The 20,777-nt window shown below is 31.9% G+C and overlaps 2 protein-coding genes across 6 annotated transcripts in view; both read right to left on the bottom strand.

Moving 5' to 3' along the window:
- Positions 1–1,504: 1,504 nt before the first annotated feature.
- On the bottom strand, positions 1,505–10,100 carry LOC123269819. 2 transcript variants are annotated; one of them, XM_044735672.1, is made up of 4 exons: positions 9,814–10,100; positions 9,492–9,728; positions 5,921–6,011; positions 1,505–2,761 (listed from the first exon to the last, which is right to left on the bottom strand). In XM_044735672.1, exons 2-4 carry the CDS (start codon positions 9,531–9,533, stop codon positions 2,262–2,264), a joined length of 633 nt encoding a protein of 210 aa, XP_044591607.1. In that variant the 5' UTR covers positions 9,534–9,728; positions 9,814–10,100; the 3' UTR covers positions 1,505–2,261. The 2 variants fall into 2 exon arrangements, with proteins under 2 accessions (XP_044591607.1, XP_044591606.1); XM_044735671.1 differs by lacking the exon at positions 9,814–10,100 and having other exon boundaries at positions 9,492–9,807.
- A 2,628-nt stretch (positions 10,101–12,728) lies between these two features.
- Positions 12,729–20,777, bottom strand: part of LOC123269817 (apyrase-like) — a 54,350-nt gene continuing 46,301 nt past the window's right edge. For all 4 annotated transcript variants that reach the window (XM_044735667.1, XM_044735668.1, XM_044735670.1 and 1 more), the window contains exons 5-8: positions 20,292–20,372; positions 20,004–20,208; positions 13,653–13,755; positions 12,729–13,568 (exon numbers count right to left, since the gene is read on the bottom strand). In XM_044735667.1, the coding sequence (XP_044591602.1) occupies positions 12,773–13,568; positions 13,653–13,755; positions 20,004–20,208; positions 20,292–20,372 (1,185 nt within the window). In that variant the 3' untranslated portion in view covers positions 12,729–12,772. The remainder of the gene's footprint in view (positions 13,569–13,652; positions 13,756–20,003; positions 20,209–20,291; positions 20,373–20,777) is intronic.

Raw genomic sequence — 20,777 nt, 5'->3', positions numbered from 1 at the left:
AACCTTCATTTAGGCCTTCAATATTTTTTTAGCTAGAAAATATTTCTATCAAAAAAAGTAGAAAAAATTCTCATTCAACTCGCAAAAAATTGTCAATTGGACAAAGAATCCGAGACAAAACTAAATAATTAAAAACTGAATCAAGAGATGGCGCGGTCCCGCGTAGCAACAACGGAATTGATCCTTTTTTCTTACACCAGACGATTTTTTTAGACAACAAAAGTATCCCCAAGATCACTTTTTATCCCCATATATATATTTTTATACGGCTGTATTTTATAAAGAGGCTAAGTAAGCGAGCAGATGTATGGCATGTGCTCGGGCCGACACCAGATGCCCCATTGGCGTAGAGCCTACGGTTTTTCGGTAAAAGTGAAAACGGTAACTTATAACTACAAAAAAACACATGTTTCATGTTTCATATCTTATCCACATTTCCATCCTCTTCCTCTTCTGAATTCAGTATTCCATTCATATCATGGCATATCGGCTGTCAGTCCTGATGTTCGACTCCCCTTTACATCACGTGCCTGTTTTTCCTTTTATTAATAAAACTGCCGGTATAAAATAATTCTGTCGCGTGCTGTGACTTTCATTTTTACCCCTTAGAGATTTTGTCACGTCATTAAGGAAAATTAAGACACTTGAGTATACGTTTCTTTGTTAATTGTAATGATTTAAAAAAAAAAAATTATTTTCAGGGCTTTTACGTATTCATTTCTTGACTTGAATTTTTAATTGTTATAATAGAAACTTATAATATATTTTATTGTTGAGATATTTTAAATTTTGAAATTAATGTAAAAATAACAAATTTATAAAAAGGGCTTTGCACAGTATAGGTTACTTTTTTTATTTTTATTTATCATTTATCGGATATATTTTGGTGTCACCTGCATTTATTAATTGATGCCACGTTTTAAATATTTTATTCTTGTCCATATAAAATAATTTATTAATATCACCACGACATTTTAAATATTTTTTCTCACTCGATAGTCTAAAAGTAATTCGAGGAAATAATTTATTTTTAAAGTGACCCAGAGTTTCAAATGTTGAAGAAAGATTTTTATTTATCAACATTATCAAGCGACACCGGGTGTTATATTTTAAAGACGCGCGTGATTAATCTATGCGCCACTTCTATATTTGATATTGCCAGCATAAAATAAATAAATAAAATCGGATTATTTTGTTTTTCCGGTAAATTCTTCACCGATTATTTTTCAAATCAGTTATCCTATTAAAAACGTATTGTTACAATTGAAATAACGTCAGTCAATTCATTCAGTTGATTAGGCTCGACAAAAACTCAACAAATGAATGGTATTTAATTTCATAGCTTTTATTTATTATCAAGTGCATTTAAATGTTACTACTATCTACAATTATTGTAAAAGTAACAATTACATGGTATTTACGTGTATAAATTAAATAATTATTTTACATATTTACAGTGCGTCCTAAAAATTTTTCATTAGTCACTATGCTAATAATTAATAATTAAATTTATTTAAAAGATTCTTAAAAGTAAAATTAGAGTCCAGAATTTTAAAAGTAATCACTTGTTTGAACGCTTATTATTATGATTATAATTAGTACTCCGAGTACTTATTTCCGTGTAACTGTGAGACTAACAAGACCTGCTTGAACTCTTGATTTTTAAATACTAAGCAGGTTATTTATTATCAAATTAAATTAGTAAATGCAATACACATTCGGGTATTTGATCGATATTTAAAATACTTAATTAAATAGCCTAATTATAAACGTAAGAAAAATCAGTACATCGTGATAGTAATACGGCAGTATGATCATTAGAAAATTTTATTTTGATCAAGAATTATAGAAATTTTTGAAAATTTTTATTTGATAACACTTTTTCTGAATTCGGGGAGTCGATCTGAGTATTTTAGAATTTTTCCCGTTTAATTTGGAGGGAGTCCAAAAATTTGACTTGGCTGAGGGATGAAGTGCTCGGTCAATAGCTTGGAGAACCTAAGATCGAGTCCCGGGCAGATTTTTTTTTCTTAATAAAATTTTTCGAATAATCACATGACCATAAAAATTAATCACTATCATTACATCACAAATCTGTCAATCAACTTATCATTGAATCAATAATATTAAGTATACAATTTCGCTAATAATCAATCACTGTTATAAATTATTAATTATTATTATAATCAATAATAATGAAAATGAAAAAAAGAAGTAGATGAAAAGAGATAAATACAAATAATGAACTATATGAAATGTTACTAAGTTTTGTACGCTGATAAATTCCGTTGTAACGCCAGGTGATTTTTGAGCGCCAGGACAGTTGGATGATGACCAGCAAGACCCTCTTCTTCCATTAAATATCTCACAGCTTCGGTAGCACAGGCGTCCCACCCGGTGTTCCACGAACACACGGGACTAGAATTTTGGACATTGTCTACTTTGAGCCTTTTGTGGGACCGATAGTCCAGCTCCAGGTCTTCCAAGTCCGCGTGGTAGCTTTGGTGTTTTCGAGTCGCTGATGAAGCTGGAGGAGCTAGAGAAGAAGCTGAAGGTGAAGATTGCCGATGCGAACTAGCTTTAAGTTCTTCAGCGAGAGAATTTGCCAGTTGTTGGAGCAGTCGGTTGTTTTCGTCGTCGGAAAATATCACGTCGTCGTCCTCGTCGTCGATGTCCAGCTCGACTCCTTCGTCCTCGGATGACAGAAAATCATCGTCTTCATCCTCGACTCCCAGAAGATTCAGAAGCCGTTCTGCCGCCACTGGAAATTTTTATTGATAAATTTATTATCAGAGGGTTGTAATTTATATTAAATATTCTCAAGTAGGGATAAATTAATATTACACGCCGAGTCTAGACCAGAGTCGAATCGAAAATTTGATTATTATTTTATTATAGGTTTTTTATAGCATGGGAATCATCAACTGGATCCGTCTCATGGGAACTACCTGTTACCCGTTTTATATTGTAAATAAGATCTACTTTATAGTTCTCAGCCCTTAATTTCGCACGAGTCTAGATCACGTCTCTTTTTATTTACTGGATGGCTGTGAGATTTTTTTTTGTCTGATCGCAACCACCCGTATGTGTGTGTAAGTGTGTGTATGTATGTATGGAGCCATAGACAGTGAATAGGCAGGAGAGAAGAAAGTAGATGACCACCCTTAGCAGGTGAAGTATAGGTATATATTAAAATTATTTGGTGGATTTCAAATAATTTTTTTTTGAACAATAATAACAATCATAATGAAAGATTTCTAAATTTATTATTATTATTATTATTATTGTTATTAGTTATTAACTTAAATAAATGAATAAAAATCACTTAAAGAACAAAATTTTTGATTAAAAGTTCCGATAAAAATTTTTAATAAAAAATAATATCAGCTTAAAGGATTAGTAAGTTTTAATAAATTCAAAAATTAATTTTATTACTATCTATATTATTAAGAGAATAAGAAAAATTTTATCTCCAGAATAGTCACATGATAAAATCTGTTTTTTTAGTGAATTTCAGCGTTATTGCAAAGGTCTTGAGTTGAATTTGTGCCCTTTCAAAGTTTTATATCATTCTCATCAATATAGTTAATTTATTATGATGTATTTAGGCTGAATTCGAGAATGATCTACACAGAAAGAAAAATTTCTTGACTGGAGAACAAAATTCTTGGCTCAAAAAAATATTCGGGTGCCTGATGAAAGACCGAATTCGACTTAAGTTGTGTTGGCCGAAGTAAAAATTTTTCTTGAAATTCTATTCTTGGTGGAAGTAATTTTTTCTTAATTCAAATTATCATAAATACTTGATACAATAAATTTTTATATTTGATCAAGATTTTTAGATACTTTAGGGAAGTAGTGCCACTTATTTCAGCTGAGAAAAAAATTTTCTCACCTTGAGAAAATTTTTTTCTTGAATATTTGATACTCATTTTATATTATTTTAGCGTGCAATTATAAATATTGAATGAAAAAAAATAATTCAATGTTATTTGATCTTCCCATTTGACATATGTTAATCAATAAAAATATAAATGAAAATTTACTTCTATCTTTATATTTAATTTTTTGGAGCAAGAAGCTAAATTTTCTCAAAAAAAAAACAAGATTTTCTTAACTTAAACAAATTTTCTTGGATCAAGATACGTATTTCTTAAAGCAAGAGAATTAATTTTGTTGGAATAACTGAAATTTCTTATGTCAAAAAATTTTTTTTTTTTGCTCAAGAAAATAATTAGGAAGAAAAATGTTTTCTTGGCTCAAATAAACCTTTTTTTCTGTGTAGCTCTAGCTACATAATAGAGAAATTACCTTGTATCTTGTGAACTATTGACATTTTTAAAGAAATAAGCTCACCCCGATATTACACTCATCGAAACTTTTCATTTGAGTACCCATATCAATTTTTCATATATTTTATATATTTCACAAATACCATATACATTTATACATACATATTTACTCAAATAAAAGCTCTTGATGAGTGTAACATCAGGACGAGTTTACATCTTTAAAAATATCAATAATTAAGAGATGACCTTGTATCTTGTCAACTATTGACATTTTTAAAGATATAAGTTCACCCCGACATTACACTTATCGTGACCTTTCATTTGAGTACCCACATCAATTTTTGATATATTTTATATATTTATATATATGTATATGGGTGATTCTCTGTAAGGACGTCTTAAATCTGTACAAAATTGTCCGACCAAATTATTTTTGATTTTATTAGAATAAAAATTAACAAAGGCTTCAAAACTATCAGCTTAATTATAATAAATAAACAGCCGAATTAATTTTTGCTTTTTCGATATTTGTGTATCTTTTGCCATATAACATGACAGGGGACTGACTGCCAAGGGACTGATTTTTTTTATCAAATTGAGAAAAATCAAGCAAACTATTTCAATGCATTCAACTTTTTAAGTTCTCAATGAATGTTTACATTAATTAGAATAATATTAAGACTTATGGATCCAATTTTATAAATAAATTATATATAAAAATAGCTGCCAGGGGACTGAGTTTTGAAGTGGCCCAGTCACATATTTCCAGCACAAACGGTGCTTTGACACTAAATAAAATGGCGATAAAGCGCTAACAGCCCTATGGTTATTAACTTAAGGCTAGTTAGATCCTTATAAACCTTACAAAAGCTAAAATAACACGCTAGATTTTTTTTTTTTTGGCTTTGAACTTCTGGCAGGGGACTGATCTTAAAATGCCTGGGACAAACTTTGGTTTAATGAATTTAATGAAACAAATTAACTTTCGGTCTTTTTTATTGAAGAAGATTGTTAGTTAACTAATTAAGTTTATAAACGTTATGGACTAAATTATATATTATTGACGAATAACTTAAAATTTAATCTTAAAGTTTTAATTTTGGGACTGGGACAGCCCAGGGGACTGACATTTCGGTGGTTTACGAATTTATAGCAAAAAAACCAAAATTTATTCCATTTTAGTTTTCAATGCTCCAAATAGGAATGTTTTTTTACTTTCGTAATAAATTTTTTTTAGTAACAAAATAACAATTTTTCTAATAAAAAAATGCCTGGGACAGCAAAAAACATCTTTACAGAGAATCACCCATATATGAAAAATATATCAAAATGCATGTGGGTACTCAAATGAAAGCTCTTGATGAGTGTAACATCGGGATGAGCTTATATCTTTATAAATGTCAATAGTTAAGAAAGTACAGTACACTTTAACAAACGTCATTATACAATTAAGCAAAATTTTATTTATTATAGTTCGCAATTCTCGGCAGTCACATATAGTGACTGCGGGTTGCTAGTAATTATTAATATTCATATTATATCTATTAGATTTACTGTTGAATTACCGATAATAATTACACTTAATTAATTAAATGAATAATACCTAAAAAAAAACAAAAAAAAATTACCACGAATATTTTCCGAAGTATCTGAAATATCTGTCGTTAAATCACTGAGATCGCTGACGCCACCATCACCTCCACAATCCATCATCGTGTCCTAGAAAAATAAAATTTTTCATTTATAAATAATCAATTTATCATCGTTTATTATTTCAACATTTATTATAGCAACTAATAATTCTAACCCGTAAAAAAATTTATTCAATAAAAAAAAAATCCGACAATAAAAGATCGTACTGAAAATTGTGAAGGAGTAAAAGCATAAAATTGTTAAAGGTCCGACTAAAACTAGTGTCCTTGGTCCATAAAATTTCTTTTAAAATTTATAGCTACTTTTTTCCTTAACGCTGTGTATTACGAAAAGAACAAACCGAAGATTGTACATAGTAGCTACTATACACACAATTCAATGATGCTGACCGGTAACGGCAATAGTACATGCAATTAAATCTATTTATGTGTTTAAGGTTTTCCGGTAGATGGATCATAAAATAATATTCCTTAAAGAGTGACTATTTTTCTTGGGTAAAATTCATTTTACTTTTTTCCTACTGACCTACTCAGGCAAGGACGATCGTTTTTTTTTTTTTGGGTTTTGTTGTATTGTAAGATGCACGGTAGTCAGATACATATTTTAGGTAACAAGTTATTGATAATGATAAAATATGAGGTTATACCCTTCCTGAAAGGATAGAGGAATTTTTTTTTAAATTAACGAATCAAGAAAAAAATTCTTGATCTAAGAAAATAATTTTGAAGAGTTTCATTGTCTTGAATTAAGACGATAAAATCGTTAAAAATTATTTTTTTGATTCAACTTAATTTTTTTTGAATAATAAATCGATGAAAAATTGAGATTTTACACTGCATTAACGTAATTTATCAATATGTAGTGTGTTGAAAAAATAAATTTTGGCGAACTAAAAAAATTGATATATTTTGCCTTCAAAATTAAAAAAAAAATTTAAGTCTAAAAAAATTGATCTGCATTGACTCAATTTATTACTGCAATAATATTTGAATATTAAAAATTGTCAATGTATAACAAAGTATTTTTTTCATTTCAATTTATAGATAAACAGCAATCACGAAACATTAATCTAAATTTTTTTTTTAGAGCAAGAAATTTAAGTCGCTGTAACGCAAAATTGTAATTTAGTCATTAATTGATGGTAAAATTGATTATAAAATTAGCAATTTATAAAATGTCTGAGGGAATAAATGAGCATGAATATTCAACAGTTCAAGTAAGCTAAAATTATGTGGCTGCATTGATCTAGAGAGTTAGAAACAAATAAAAATTTTGGCAACTAATCATGGATTGATAAAAAAATGAACTTGATTAAAGAAAAAATTCTTATCAGTTTTAAGAATTTGATTAGCTGAAAATAAAAAATTCTTAAATCAAGTAAAATTTACTTGAATCCAAATGAAATTCTTTAAAATAATCTTCTTAGATCAAAAATAATTATCTTGATGCAAATTCATTTTTTTATCGGTGTGTAATTTTGATTCAAAGCAAGAAATTATGTTCAATTTATCATTAATTCTCTTTATCAATGCAGTAAATTTTGTTTTTTTAGGAGAAAGCAGTTCAATGAAATAAATTAAGTTGGACAGAACAATAATTGATTATACACTGAAAAAAAAAAATTAAATTGAATCAAGCGAAAAATTCTTGAATTAAATAAAATTTACTTAAACCGAGAAAAATTCCTGGGTTCAAGAATTTTACTACTCAAATCAAGAAGATGAAATTCTTCAAAATTATTAACTTGATGATTCAAGTAAATTTTTTTTTCTGTGTATTGATTGATAATTATGATTATTTAAAAAAAATTAGTGTTTAATTAAATAGTAAGGTTAAATCGATTATTGGAGGACTGATGGCAAGGAATGAAATGAATTAGAGTTGAGAAATTAAAGGGAATAAGATAAGTTGAAGACAGTTAACCGAGTAATAAAAAAAAAAAAAAAAAACGATTAAGAGTAAGAGAGAGAAAAAGAAAGGCAAGAGAACGGAGAAGAATAATAATGTTTTCCAGCGAAACCAGCTTCAACTGCAGAATAATCGTGGATTGATTCATTTAACTATGGTTACCAAGCGGATATTCATTTAATCAAAACAAATGAATTTATTGTTAGAACTGGGAATTGAATAAAAAGCACCGTTTTGTGCCAATAAGATAAAGCTTAATGAATTCTCGGGATGGTGAGTATTGATTTTAGTGTAACTGTATTCCAGGTTACTTTTATTTGCTTTAAATTCAATTTCAATTCTATAAGTAGGTTTTATTATGATTGATTTAAAATATTCAATTATTCGGTTGTAAGCAGATAAGTTAAGTAACTAATTGAGCGTGGTAATTTATAAAAATGAGAGTAGGGAGCTTGACTAACTAGACAGTGTAGATTTCCTAAATAAAATCTCGTGGATTTGTCGGTGTAATTTAACAATGCGTTAAAGTGGAGAATGTTTCAAATTTCTGTGTTGATAGAATTTCCAAGTGGACTCTATTGTTTATTTAGATATTTGTTAAACAATGTTGAGGGCAGGAGGAAAGTGGGAACGAAAGTTTTATGAACGTAGCTCAGCGGTAAATAAAATAAAAAAGACTGATACTTGTCAGTTATTATTTAAATGGGGTTGTTTGATCGACAACCGAAGATAAATAATTATCCCGAGGAATGTTATTTCGATGATTGTAATAAATAAAAATACTCGATGGATTAAATGCTTTTGGAGAGCGCAACAAGCTCTGGTCATTATATTTAAACCACCTAAGTTGAGTCTCGATCACCGATTTTAAATATTATTTAGCTTTTAATGATCACAGGCTCGATTATTTGTCCCGGTAATTCATCCGAGTTGTCTTAATTCATTTTTGCTTTAGCAGTCACCCCACCGGACGAATAAAATAAACTTTTAATAATACTTTTCAAATAATAAACGACTTTCCGGTTATTTGGAGCTGCAAACACCCGCGGTTGTTTTCTTTAATTACTGCGGGTCATTTTTTTGGTCACCGTATCGTAGAAAAATAATCAGAGAACCACATCTGGGCATTAATTACCAAAAATACCCCAGGGATTTATCAAATTGCTGTTTTCCACTTATTTTCATTAAATTCATCAATAATTTATTAATCATTCCATTCAAATAATATAATCCTATAGTTATAACTAAACTATTTTATTTTACAGAAAAATAATAATATGAACACTTAAAAAATAAAAAAACTAGATATCCAATCTAAAAAATTTTTGCAAAAAACTATAAAAAAGTCAACTAGAAACTTGTTTTTGTATAATTTTTCTAAATTTTTTGTGACTCCACAAAAATAAATTGACATTTTTTAAATTTATTAAATCCATAAATAATTAATCACTGCAAATTGATATTGACACAAATATTCCCTTTAATATAATCCATCCATCAGACCAACCAAATACACGATAAAAAATCGTTCAAAAAAGAATCACCGGAAAATAAAAATTTTCCCGTCCGCTTAAAACTTCCTTCGATAAAAAACTAAAAAAATAATAAAAAATAAATAAATATAAACAAAAACGTTACCTCTGACATGGCGTCTTCCATCATGTCACTAGTGTCTCGCATGATTCTTTTATATCCTGGATTATGTATATATGTATAACCACCTGACGGTTTATTCCATCCACTTAATTTCCGCTACTAATTAATTTGGTAATTAAAAAAAAAAAAAAAAAATAATTATGCACTGCACTAGTAAAAATCACACTTGCCAAATTTTCCAGATCGCATAGTTGAGAATTTTTCCACTTAATCTATTCACTTAAAAATAATTTTATCAGTAAAAACAGTAATAATAATAATCACTAAATATAATTAAATAAAAAAATTTATTTATTTAACAGACCCATCGAGCCGCGTGGCTCTGGATGCACTGAATCGGCAAGAAGCGGTTGATTCTGAATTCTGAGTCTCGGGGAGCGACCAGGTATGACTGTAACATACATGCACACACACTCGCATACAAAAACATTTTCGAGAGGATAGTAACAGCGGAAAAGCAGCTGCTACCGATATTACAGTAGGCAGAGTGCGTTCTTACCATCAATTTCTCCTTTTACTTTAACCTTTGCTCTTTTTTTACAAATAAGAAACAATAGTTTTATTAAAGAGGATTCAATTAAAAAAAATGAAAAATTTTACTTCAATTTTCAGTGAATTTCACAAAACAATTTTTTTTCCGATGCTTCTAGTACTTATGAGCAGAAAATATTCTACTGCGCATGTCTAAAAGCTTCTGCGCAATTCTAAGATCTACTGCGCAGGTGCGAGTTTCTCGAAGAACCAATGGAAGGAAGGCGGTAAAGAGCGCGGAAAAATTGAATGATTTAAAAAAAAAAAAAATTATTTTCTTTTTAAACAGCTGCTTTTTTAAGCACCTGTTAATAAAACACCTGCTTAAATAATGTGCACCTTCTATTCTATTTTTAGGCTAAATTGTGGTAATGAGCATATAAAAAAGGCGAATTTAAAAAATTTACCGCTTATTGGATTTCGAAATTGGAAACTTTTATGTATTCATTTCTTGACTTGAATCTTTAATCGTTATATTAGAAACTTTTAAAAGATTTTATTGCTGAAATGTTTCAAGTTTTGAAATTAATGTAAAAATATATTGAAAGTGTGACAGGATTACAAAAAATTACGGCATTTAAATGAACAAATTTATAAATAGTACTTCGCACAGTATAGGTTACTTTTTTTATTTTTACTTATCATTTATCGGATGTATTTTGATGTCACCTACATTTATTAATTGATGCCACGTTTTAAATATTTTATTCTTGTCCATATAATATAATTTATTAATATCACAACATTTTAAATATTTTTTCTCACTCGATAGTCTAAAAGTAATTCGAGGAAATGATTTATTTTTAAAGTGACCCAGAGTTTTAAATGTTGAAGAAAGATTTTTATTTATCAATATTATCAAGCGACACCGGGTGTTATATTTTAAAGACGAGCGTAATTAATCTATGCGCCACTTCTGTATTTGATATTGCCAGCATAAAATAGATAAATAAAATCGGATTATTTTTTTTTTCGGTAAATTCTTCACCGATTATTTTTCAAATCAGTTGTCCTGTTAAAAGTGTATTGTAACAATTGAAATAACGTCAGTCAATTAATTCAGTTGATTAGACTCGACAAAAACTCAACAAATGTATGATATTTAATTACATAGCTATTTATTATCAAGTGCATTTAAATGTTACTACTATCTACAATTATTGTAAAAGTAACGATTACATGGTATTTACGTGTATTTTAATTGCGTATCAACATGAATCCCCTATGAATACAGCCGTGGGTCATTTAGAACATCAAGAGCTTTTTTCTTATCGGCACCAAACGCTACAGAAAATTTTATTTTAATAGTTGCTAGCGGGTAGTATTCTAAGATCGGCGTGGATTGTAAATAACTGATCAATATATCTCTGAAATTAGGAGAATCTTTTAAATTCTTCAATTCTCTGATAGCATTATCCAAATTGGGAAGAACTGATTTTCGATCATCAGGAACTTGTCTCCTGTTAAAACCATGAAGTAAGCTGTCATTATTTTCTTGAATGGGTGATATATTTCCAAGTGCTTGAGCTGATAAATTTGGAACCTTCGACATATTGTGGAGGTCAATTTTTCTTTTCTTTTCTTGACCTGATCCGTCTTTTGAACTGTCTTCCGGTTTAAATCGTTTTCCCAGAATTTTAGGAAACATTTTGATAATTTATGGCAATTGTAAATAGTCTATAAATATTTAAGTTCTTATGTTTGTAAATTGTGATTTTTGTTACTATATAATAGAATTAATAAAATAAAATTTTTTTTCGGCTAAATGTCAGCACAAGAAATGAATAACAACTTAAACTTTTTTCTGAATAATTCTATTTTACAATATTTAGATAAGTATGATACAAAATATCATTATTTTTTTCAAGGTTTTTCGTGAGTTTTAAAAATAATTCTTCTGAAATTTTTCATAAATTTCTTACTAAAAAAACATTTTTCGATTACAAAAAAAAAAATTATCTATTCAACTGTTAAGAATTATTGATAAAAAATATATTTTATTGCGTATTGATAGTATAAGTTGGAAAAAAATAAATTTATTATCGGAAATTATCGAGGTAATGTACATTTCAAAGAATTAGCGGTATTTTTTTAATTCACTGAAGCTTTCACTTTGATTTTAAGGCAGCGCTGCAATCGCCCTCGACTTTTTAGCTGTATAAAAATGACTCATTTTCATAATCAGTTGTTACTTAATCACAGTTCATTCTAAATTATCATTCTCATAAAAATGTATGCAATTAGTTAAATATTATTTGTAGAAATATACTTCAATAATATTTATAATTTTTTTTACTATTAGCTCGAGCTGAAATAAGATCTTTTTCTATTTATGTTGTCAAATTAAATAACTTAAAAAAATAAATTAAATTAAAAAAATAAATTAAACATTCAATCTTATTAAAATTAAATCTTGTTTTTCCAAAATACAAAACTTATAAAATTTACAATAATAATATTCCATCAATAACAATTTCTCAAATTTGTACAATAAAAATTCTATTCAATGAATCTTCAGTAAGCTTTAATGTGTCTTCAGCGCTCTAGCCTCTTTTTTAATTTTTATAAATTTTTTATTCAATTAAAATAATTATTTATTATTTTATTATTCATTATTTGTTTATTTAATTAATTATTAAAATTAAATATAAATTTAATTTTAATAAATTTTTGCATGAAAAATTTTTGACAAATTTATGCAGAAAAAAAATTCCTCGCTTTAATACTGAAAATCACACAAAAACAATCCTTCCCTCAAGCCCGTTCATCAGCGGACTAATTTTCTTCACATATTTGACAAGAAAATCAATATCGCGCCCTCCTACGACGTGGTTCCGATGCCTACTGGCAATAACAGAGTGCCCGTCGCCTCCTCGGAGCAGAAAAGTCGGTACTACAACGCGGTACCACTCATGGTCAAGCAGATTTTCATAAACCGGAACATCACATTGGCGACACTGGACCTTGACACTATCGACCCTTGAGAACACAGGCTGGGACATGTTATAAAAAACCCGAAGTCCAGACCAGACCAGGAAAGAGTATCCGTTCCAATGTCCTGGCTGACTTCTGGCGACGCAGATCTCCAAAGTCATTCGAATGTCACTGCCCTTCATCTCGATAATATCCCAGTAGTTTTCGAAAGGTTGAGCCATCACTAGATCCGCAAAGGTGATATCACCTGAAGCAGAGTCAATAGGACTGCGGATACCGCCGCCATTTGTCACCGCAATCGAAGCAAAGCTCCAGTAGCTCTCGTCCTCGGCTCTGTCGATAAATGACTCGATCATCGCGTCAGTAATCATGTTTCCGATGTTGCACTCCCCCACCCGGCAGGTTTTGGGCATCTTTACCTTAGTCCTGCCGATAACTTTGCTCCCTAGAGCATCGACTTGTTTTTTCCAAGGTTCCAGAGCTTTTAGCATCTCTGGGTCCTGCTGGATTGTCTCGTCCAGGACTATAGGGTTTCCTTCCCAGTCTTCCACTTCTCCTTCCGCGTTGAACCAGACAGTCAGGTTACCTAGGTATCTGATTGCCGACGGATGGTAAGAAAGGGGCTAGTTTAGAAAAATGACAAGTAGGTGAGCAAATTTTAATTGATATGAAGCTTACTTGGTAAAAGCAGCTGCCTGGACAATCAGCACCGTGCGGTTTGATGCCTGGGTTACCACAACTGGATACTCATCCACCGGTTGGTCGATAAACGGAGCTTCACCTGGAAGATTTTTGTTAATATACACGTAAAAATTGATCCGGGTGAACAAAGATCAAAATAATGATGATAATCATAATATTTTTATGATTTGGTGGGAAAAAATGATGAATTACGCTGTTGCTAGGCGAAAATGCGCCATTTCTGAGTTAATTGCACGCCTCATAAGCGAAGCATTGAGGTTGAGCTGTACTCTCGACATTTACAAAAAAAGCAGTTTTCTCGAAACTGAAATTGATTTGTTGTTATTTATATCGCACTTACAGGTAAATATGAGTACACATATCAAGTCAAATAATTTGTCAGGCACATAAAACATATTTCAATAACAATTTTTTTGTTTAATATAGTAAATTACAACATTAAACATAATCTTTTCTGGACGTCTGTGTATGGATGGGTGTATGTGGCAGGGAAATTGGTCGAAAAAATGATCGTACCGGAATAATTTTTTTTATTATCTAAAGTAACACACGACGGATTTTCTCAATTAATATGAGCGTTCAATTCACTGTCGTTAAGTTATTATTTATAAAAAACTAATGTATGACTGTGGATTTTTTTGTATACCAATCTATACATTTTATTATATGAATTTTTTTCCTCACCTTAGAGTTATGGCGCCACTAAACCCTAGTAGAGTTTTCTGTTTTTGAATATTTTGCTTTTTATCTTTTATTTTAATCAATTTTATTGTGAAAAATGAGACTATGAGGCATGCAATTTTGGATTTTCCAAATTTTTTTTAAACTACTTTGAGAGCTTAAATAAGTAAGAAGTATTTTTTATATTTTTAACTTCCCGTTAAGAAAATTGAAAATGTTCAAAAATCTAGAAGTTATTGGTTTTAACCCGTTTTTCGAAAATCGAGTTTTCATTAGATCTCGACGTTTTAAGGTCCTAGGAAGCTTTCCTGACTATTCCCGCGAGGGTGTCAGTATGTCTGTATGTGTGTGTGTGTGTGTGTGTGTGTGTTTTTTTTTTTTTTTTTTTTTTTTTTTTTGTAGGGGGGGGAATCCTTTTTACGGATTCTAGGCATAGCTGTTTGGCCTGGATATGTGGCGACTCGACGCAGCGTCATACTAACTCGACACTAACGCCCCTACCCACTAAACCCTAAACCCCTTTTCCTTCTTTCCTCTAATCCCTCATGGAAACCGCCGTCAGGCATTACTTCGTGAAGGGAGGATCTAGCTACTGCTCTTCCTTCTGGTGGCTAAGGTGTTAACTATCTTCCTTCTATCTTCTACTATTTGCTCTTTTTCTTTCGGTGGAACGCAAGTCTTTAAGGACTTCTGTTGCAAACGTGTTGGTAGCGTTCCAGGCAGCTTCTGATGACAACATTGCTTCTATTAGTGAATCTGGTTGCATTCTCTGGTTCAGGATCCTCTCCAGTTCTTCACGCTGTGGATCGAAACGAGGACATACAAAGAAGACGTGCTCCGCGTCTTCAGCAGCTCCTGGGCAGGACGGGCACTCCGGAGAATCGTCGTGCTTAAAGCGGTGCAGATACTCTCGAAAGCACCCATGTCCTGACAACATCTGCGTTAGGTAATAGTTGACTTCACCATGGTTTCGGCTCAGCCAAACGTCGATCTTTGGTATGAGGCGGTGTGTCCATCTTCCTTTTGCTGCGGCGTCCCACTCAAGTTGCCATCGCGAGATGCTGTGCTGCCGTTCTTCTGTTCTTAGTTCTTCAGCGCTCAGTGTAGTTGACCTCTTTCGATGGTAAAGGGCCCGTCTTTCTTTAGCTAAGACTCTAAGCGGCAGAGTTCCAGAAATGACGCACACTGCTTCCTCTGATATTGTTCGGAAGGCGCTGGCTACTCTTAGCGCGCTCAGTCGGTAAACCGGACATGCTTTCCTCCATGATTCTTGGGTCTCAAGTGCGTCGGACCAAATGGATATACCATACGTGAGGACCGATGTAACTACTGATGATAGCAATAACCTCCTTGTCTGCTTCGGGCCACCGATGTTGGGCATCAATCGTACTAGGTTAGCCACTACTGCTGATGCTTTGGCGGTCACGTGTTCAACTTGTTGTTTGAAGTTAAGTCGGGAATCGAGCATCACTCCCAGATATCGAATGAATGGTTGGGATGTGATTTCTTGGTCTCCGACGTTTAAATTGATCGTTTCCACCACTTTTCTGCTAGTGATAAGTACAGCCTCGGTCTTCTGTTTAGCCAGTTGTAGATTTACTGTGTCCATCCACTGGTTAATTCGCTCAAAGGTGATCGTGAACATATGATTTATCTCATCAATATGCTTGGCGACGATTACTACGGCTACGTCGTCCGCGTACGCTACCAGTTTAACATTTCTTGGTAGTTTCAGTCTCAGCAATCCGTTGTACATGATATTCCAGAGAAGTGGACCGAGAACAGAACCCTGCGGGACGCCTCCAGTAACATCATACTCCTTTGGACCATTCTTCGTGTCATATCTAAGGACTCTATTCGTGAAGTAGCTAGCGACTATCCTTCGTAGATATCCTGGTACGTTCATCTCTTGAAGAGCTTGCATGATGCGATCCCAGTTGGCGGAGTTGAAGGCATTTTTGATGTCTAGGGTTGCCACCAGACAATATTTCTTCGTTCCACCCTTCCATCTGGTACCGGCGATTGCGTCTTTGGCTATACCGACAACCAGGTTGATTGCGTCCAGGGTTGATCGTCCTTTTCGAAATCCGTACTGATTGTCTGCTAATAGTGGATCGACAACTGCTTCTATCCTTTGGTGGATTATACGTTCGAGTATCTTACCGGCTGTATCCAACATGCAGAGTGGACGATAAGATGACGGTTCTTCCGGTGGCTTTTTTCCTTTAGGAAGTAGTACCAGCCGTTGTTGTTTCCACTTCCGAGGAAAAATCCCTTCCTTCAAGCAGATGTTGTAGACATCGAGGAATAACGCTGGCGCTGCTTTAATAGATGTTTTCAAGGCAATATTAGGGATTCCGTCCAATCCCGGCGCTTTATTATTCCCGACGCGGTTACAAGCTTCCATCATGTGTGTGTGTGTGTGTGTGTGTGTGTGTGTGTGTGTGTGTGTGTGTGTGTGTGTATGTATGTATGTATGGATGTAAACCTCTTATAACTTTTGAACAGTTGAACCGATTTCATCGCGGTTGGTGCCATTCGAAAGGGCTTCGCCAAACTTAGATTTCTTGTTAATTTGAACTGATTCGGACCGATAGATTTTGAGAAATTTGGAGAAATCTTAAAAAAAATAGGAAAAAAATTTTTTTCAGAAGTAGTATTTTTGAAATAACTTCTAAACGGCTCTACCGATCGATTCCAAAAACTAATCAGCTCTCAACCTTGAAAAACCACGCCGATCGCCGCCAATGCGGTCAAAATCGGTTGATTCGTTCGAGAGATATCGTCAACGAAAGAAAACCGAAAAAAGTGTTTTTTCGGAGTTACTCCGAAATTTCGAGTTTGACCAATTAAAACTTAAGACTTCTTTATGAGGCTTAAAAAACTGCGTACAATGCCGCCAACCACGTAAAAATCGGTTCATTCATTCAAAAGTTATTGCGGTTTGAAAATCCAAAAAATAGTATTCTATGAAACTTCTATCAGACTTTTGAGCTCAAAGAGCTTAAAAGCATAGAAAAGCTATTTTTTTGAGCTCGGAGAGCTCAAAACAACACACAGATTGTATTTTTGAGCTCGAAGAGCTCAAAAAAAGCGGCCAGGTATTAACGGAATTAGCGGGAAGTTGCAGGGATGGTCTTTAGGGTCAACCATTTTCCTAATTTTTTTTGACACTAATTATATTTATTTTGTAATTTGATGAATCGTATTTTAACTTGACTTGATGAAAATTTAAAAAAAAATTAGGAAAACGGTTGACCCTAAAGGCCATCCCTGCAACTTCCCGCTGATTCCGTTAATACACGGCCGTTATTTTGAGCTCTTCGAGCTCAAAAATACAATCTGTGTGTTGTTTTGAGCTCTCCGAGCTCAAAACGATACCTTTTCTATGCTTTTGAGCTCTTGAGCTCAAAAGGCTGATGAAAGTTTAATAAAACAGTATTTTTTAAATTTTCAAACTGCAATAATTTCTAAATGAATGAATCGATTTTCACGCAGTTGGCAGTATTCCCCGTACTTTTTCAGAATTTATGATATACTTTTGAACACAAACTGATCGAACCGAAAATCTTAGAGAAATTAAAAAAATTCACTTTTTCCGAATTTTTTCGACAACGATAACTCACGAACCAATCAACAAATTTTCACGTTCTTGGTGGCGATCGACGTGATTTTTTGAGCTCTAATAATTATTCCATTTAGTAAAAAATGATCCAAAAAGAAATCTCAAAGTTATGTGAAAAAAACACTTTTTTCGAAATTTTTCGTTTTCGATAACTCTCGAACGAATCAACCGATTTTGATGGGACTGGTGGCAATCAACGTGGTTTTTTAAGCTTAAGAGCTGATTAGTTTTTGGAATTGATCGGTAAGCCGTTTAGAAGTTATTCCAAGAAAACGATTTTTTAAAAATTTTATTTTTGAGATTTCTCAAAATCTAGCGAACCGAATCGATTCAAATTTTCACGAAATTTAATGGTAATAATACTCTTTGGATCGTCACCTATGTCGATCCGATTGGCCGAGTCGTTCAAAAGTTATAAGAGGTTTACATACATACATATACATACACACACACACACACACACACACACACACACACGCACATACATACATATAGCCGCACGGACACCATCGCGGGAATAGTCAGAAAAGCTTCCTAGGACCTTAAAACGTCGAGACCTGATGAAAACTCGATTTTCGAAAAATGGGGTAAAAACAATAACTTCCCGATTTTTGAAAATTTTCAATTTTCTTAGCGGGAAGTTCAAAATCTGAAAAACGGTTGACCCTGCAGGCCATCCCTGGAACTTCCCGCTATGAACGAGTTTAAAACACTCGAAAAATTATTTAATGCGAAGGTTTAAGCTTTTCGAGCTCAAAAACACAACTTTTATACTTTTTCGAGCTCGAAGAGTGGTTGTGGTTACACACTTTTTCGAAAAGTTTTAATTGCGATATCTTCCGATCGAATCTATCGTTTTCGATGAGGCTTACCGCATTCGACGCAGTTTTTTGAACACAAAAACATCGTTTATTACCCACTAAAGGATTCGACAAAAAATTTTAAAGATACGTTAAAAAATCACTTTTTTGTGGTTTTTTTGAGATTTCTTAAAATATTTTTTCAAAATTTTTAACACATCAATTCTTTGTTAAAAGAAAATTTTTCCTTTGTGTAACTTACAAAAATGTAAAAAAAATAAATTTCTTAAAAATTTTGACTTCTAACTTTAAGTCGATAATATGTCACGCACACGGAAAAAAATCCTATAAAAAATTACTATAGTAACATCGTAATCCAGGACTAGACTTTCAGTATCTCGATTTTTATGATGCTGCCGTCTACAGAATACAATTTGAATTATTGAAAACTACGATGTTATTTAGTAAATTTTTTTTCCGTAAGAGCAAGTGAATAAGGACGCATACTATATGTTTTAATAAAAGAGATACAGAGTCTAGTAGTTTGCGACGCCACCACCGAAAGATGACCAACTACTGTATCGAGGGTCTTATTATGTGACTGAACAGAAACTTTAGATATTCCCTCCGATAGCGTGAGGGGATAAACCTTGGACTTGAGGCGGAGAGGACACCGGGTTCGATTCCTGGATGATACAGAATTATTTTTTCGGTGACCTTAACTTCTTTTTAATTTGAGTGATAGAAATTTACGATGTTGCATCGTATAAATTACGATGTATGAGTTCTGGTCCGGCACTGCAATGTCCTACACTAAAAATTACGATGTTTTCATTGTAATTTTTCATACAATTTTCTTTCCGTGTACTTTCTCAAATGTGTATAAAGTTTAGCATTGAAATTGTGTTATCGAAAAATTTTTTTTACTCTAGGATTTCACTCGAATGTTATATGTTTATAAAAGATCTCAGTATATGTTTAGAACTTAAACAAAGATTAAGTTAAAATTAGAACAAAATTATATGCAGCTTAAATTTATTTACTTAGCATCAATAACTTCCTTGTACTGATTTCGTGACCGCGAAATCTAAATTGTGAAATATTTACATATAATTTTTACTTATTGCGTAAAATGAATAACTTAAAAAAAAAAGTAAAATGAATAAATGTAAATATATTCATAATATTAATAATAATAATTATAATGTTTTATGTACTCACCTGAGTACAAAAACGAGTGAGAATGTCCACCGACAATAACATCAACCAGAGGACAATTAGCGGCTATTTTTCGATCAACTGGCAGACCACAGTGACTCAATACTATTATTATGTCGACTTTTTCATAGAGTTTCAATTTTTCGGCCTCGAGATTTATTGTTTCGATTTCGTCTAAAAACTTTAATTTCTCCGTTTTCGATAATTCCTGCAATTTAATGTTTTTATTCATTTTATTCAACATTTATATTAGTCTGATTTTTAGAGGCTGAATTCATTAAATTTACTTACGGTTGTAGTTTTTATAATTGCACCAATTACTCCAATTTTTTTACCTCCGCGGTAAAGTATTGTGCTGTTTGTAGTTAAATTCTGGATTAGAATAAAAAAAAACTTCTTGTATCAAAGAAAGAAAAAATTCAGTTTGGAAATTCTATTAAATAAAAAGTATCCGTACAAAAAAAATTTTGGTTCATGATGAATTTCCGGACGAACTTCAGATTGTGAAACAAATATGATTTTCATAATGAATTTCACGGCGAATTCTAGCTGAATGTCGTGATGAATTTGAAACAAATTGTGTATAAAACTTACTTTTTATATTCAGTAAAGAAACCTTTGAGTCAATTATATTGGCATTTTTATTTTTATTTACACTGACTTAACATTTACGATTCTTAAGGTTTTATTTGGATAATTTTTTGGAGTAAAAAACACAATATACAAAATAATAATTCGAAATTCATCATGAATTATAGGGTGAATTCCAGCTGAATT

Source organism: Cotesia glomerata, linkage group LG7, assembly GCF_020080835.1.
Source record: "Cotesia glomerata isolate CgM1 linkage group LG7, MPM_Cglom_v2.3, whole genome shotgun sequence".
Taxonomy (NCBI): domain Eukaryota; kingdom Metazoa; phylum Arthropoda; class Insecta; order Hymenoptera; family Braconidae; genus Cotesia; species Cotesia glomerata.
Note: the sequence above shows the minus strand (reverse complement) of the source record. Positions and strands in the feature narration are given on the sequence as shown.

Bases quoted from the DNA above. Each gene is read 5' to 3' on its own strand.
- LOC123269819 (XM_044735672.1), bottom strand. From the start codon at position 9,533: ATGCGAGACACTAGTGACATGATGGAAGACGCCATGTCAGAG. The intron at 6,012-9,491 runs GTAACGTTTTTG...TTATTTTTCTAG, and splicing joins TGGAAGACGCCATGTCAGAG to GACACGATGATGGATTGTGG. The intron at 2,762-5,920 runs GTAATTTTTTTT...AAAAATTTCCAG, and splicing joins TACTTCGGAAAATATTCGTG to TGGCGGCAGAACGGCTTCTG.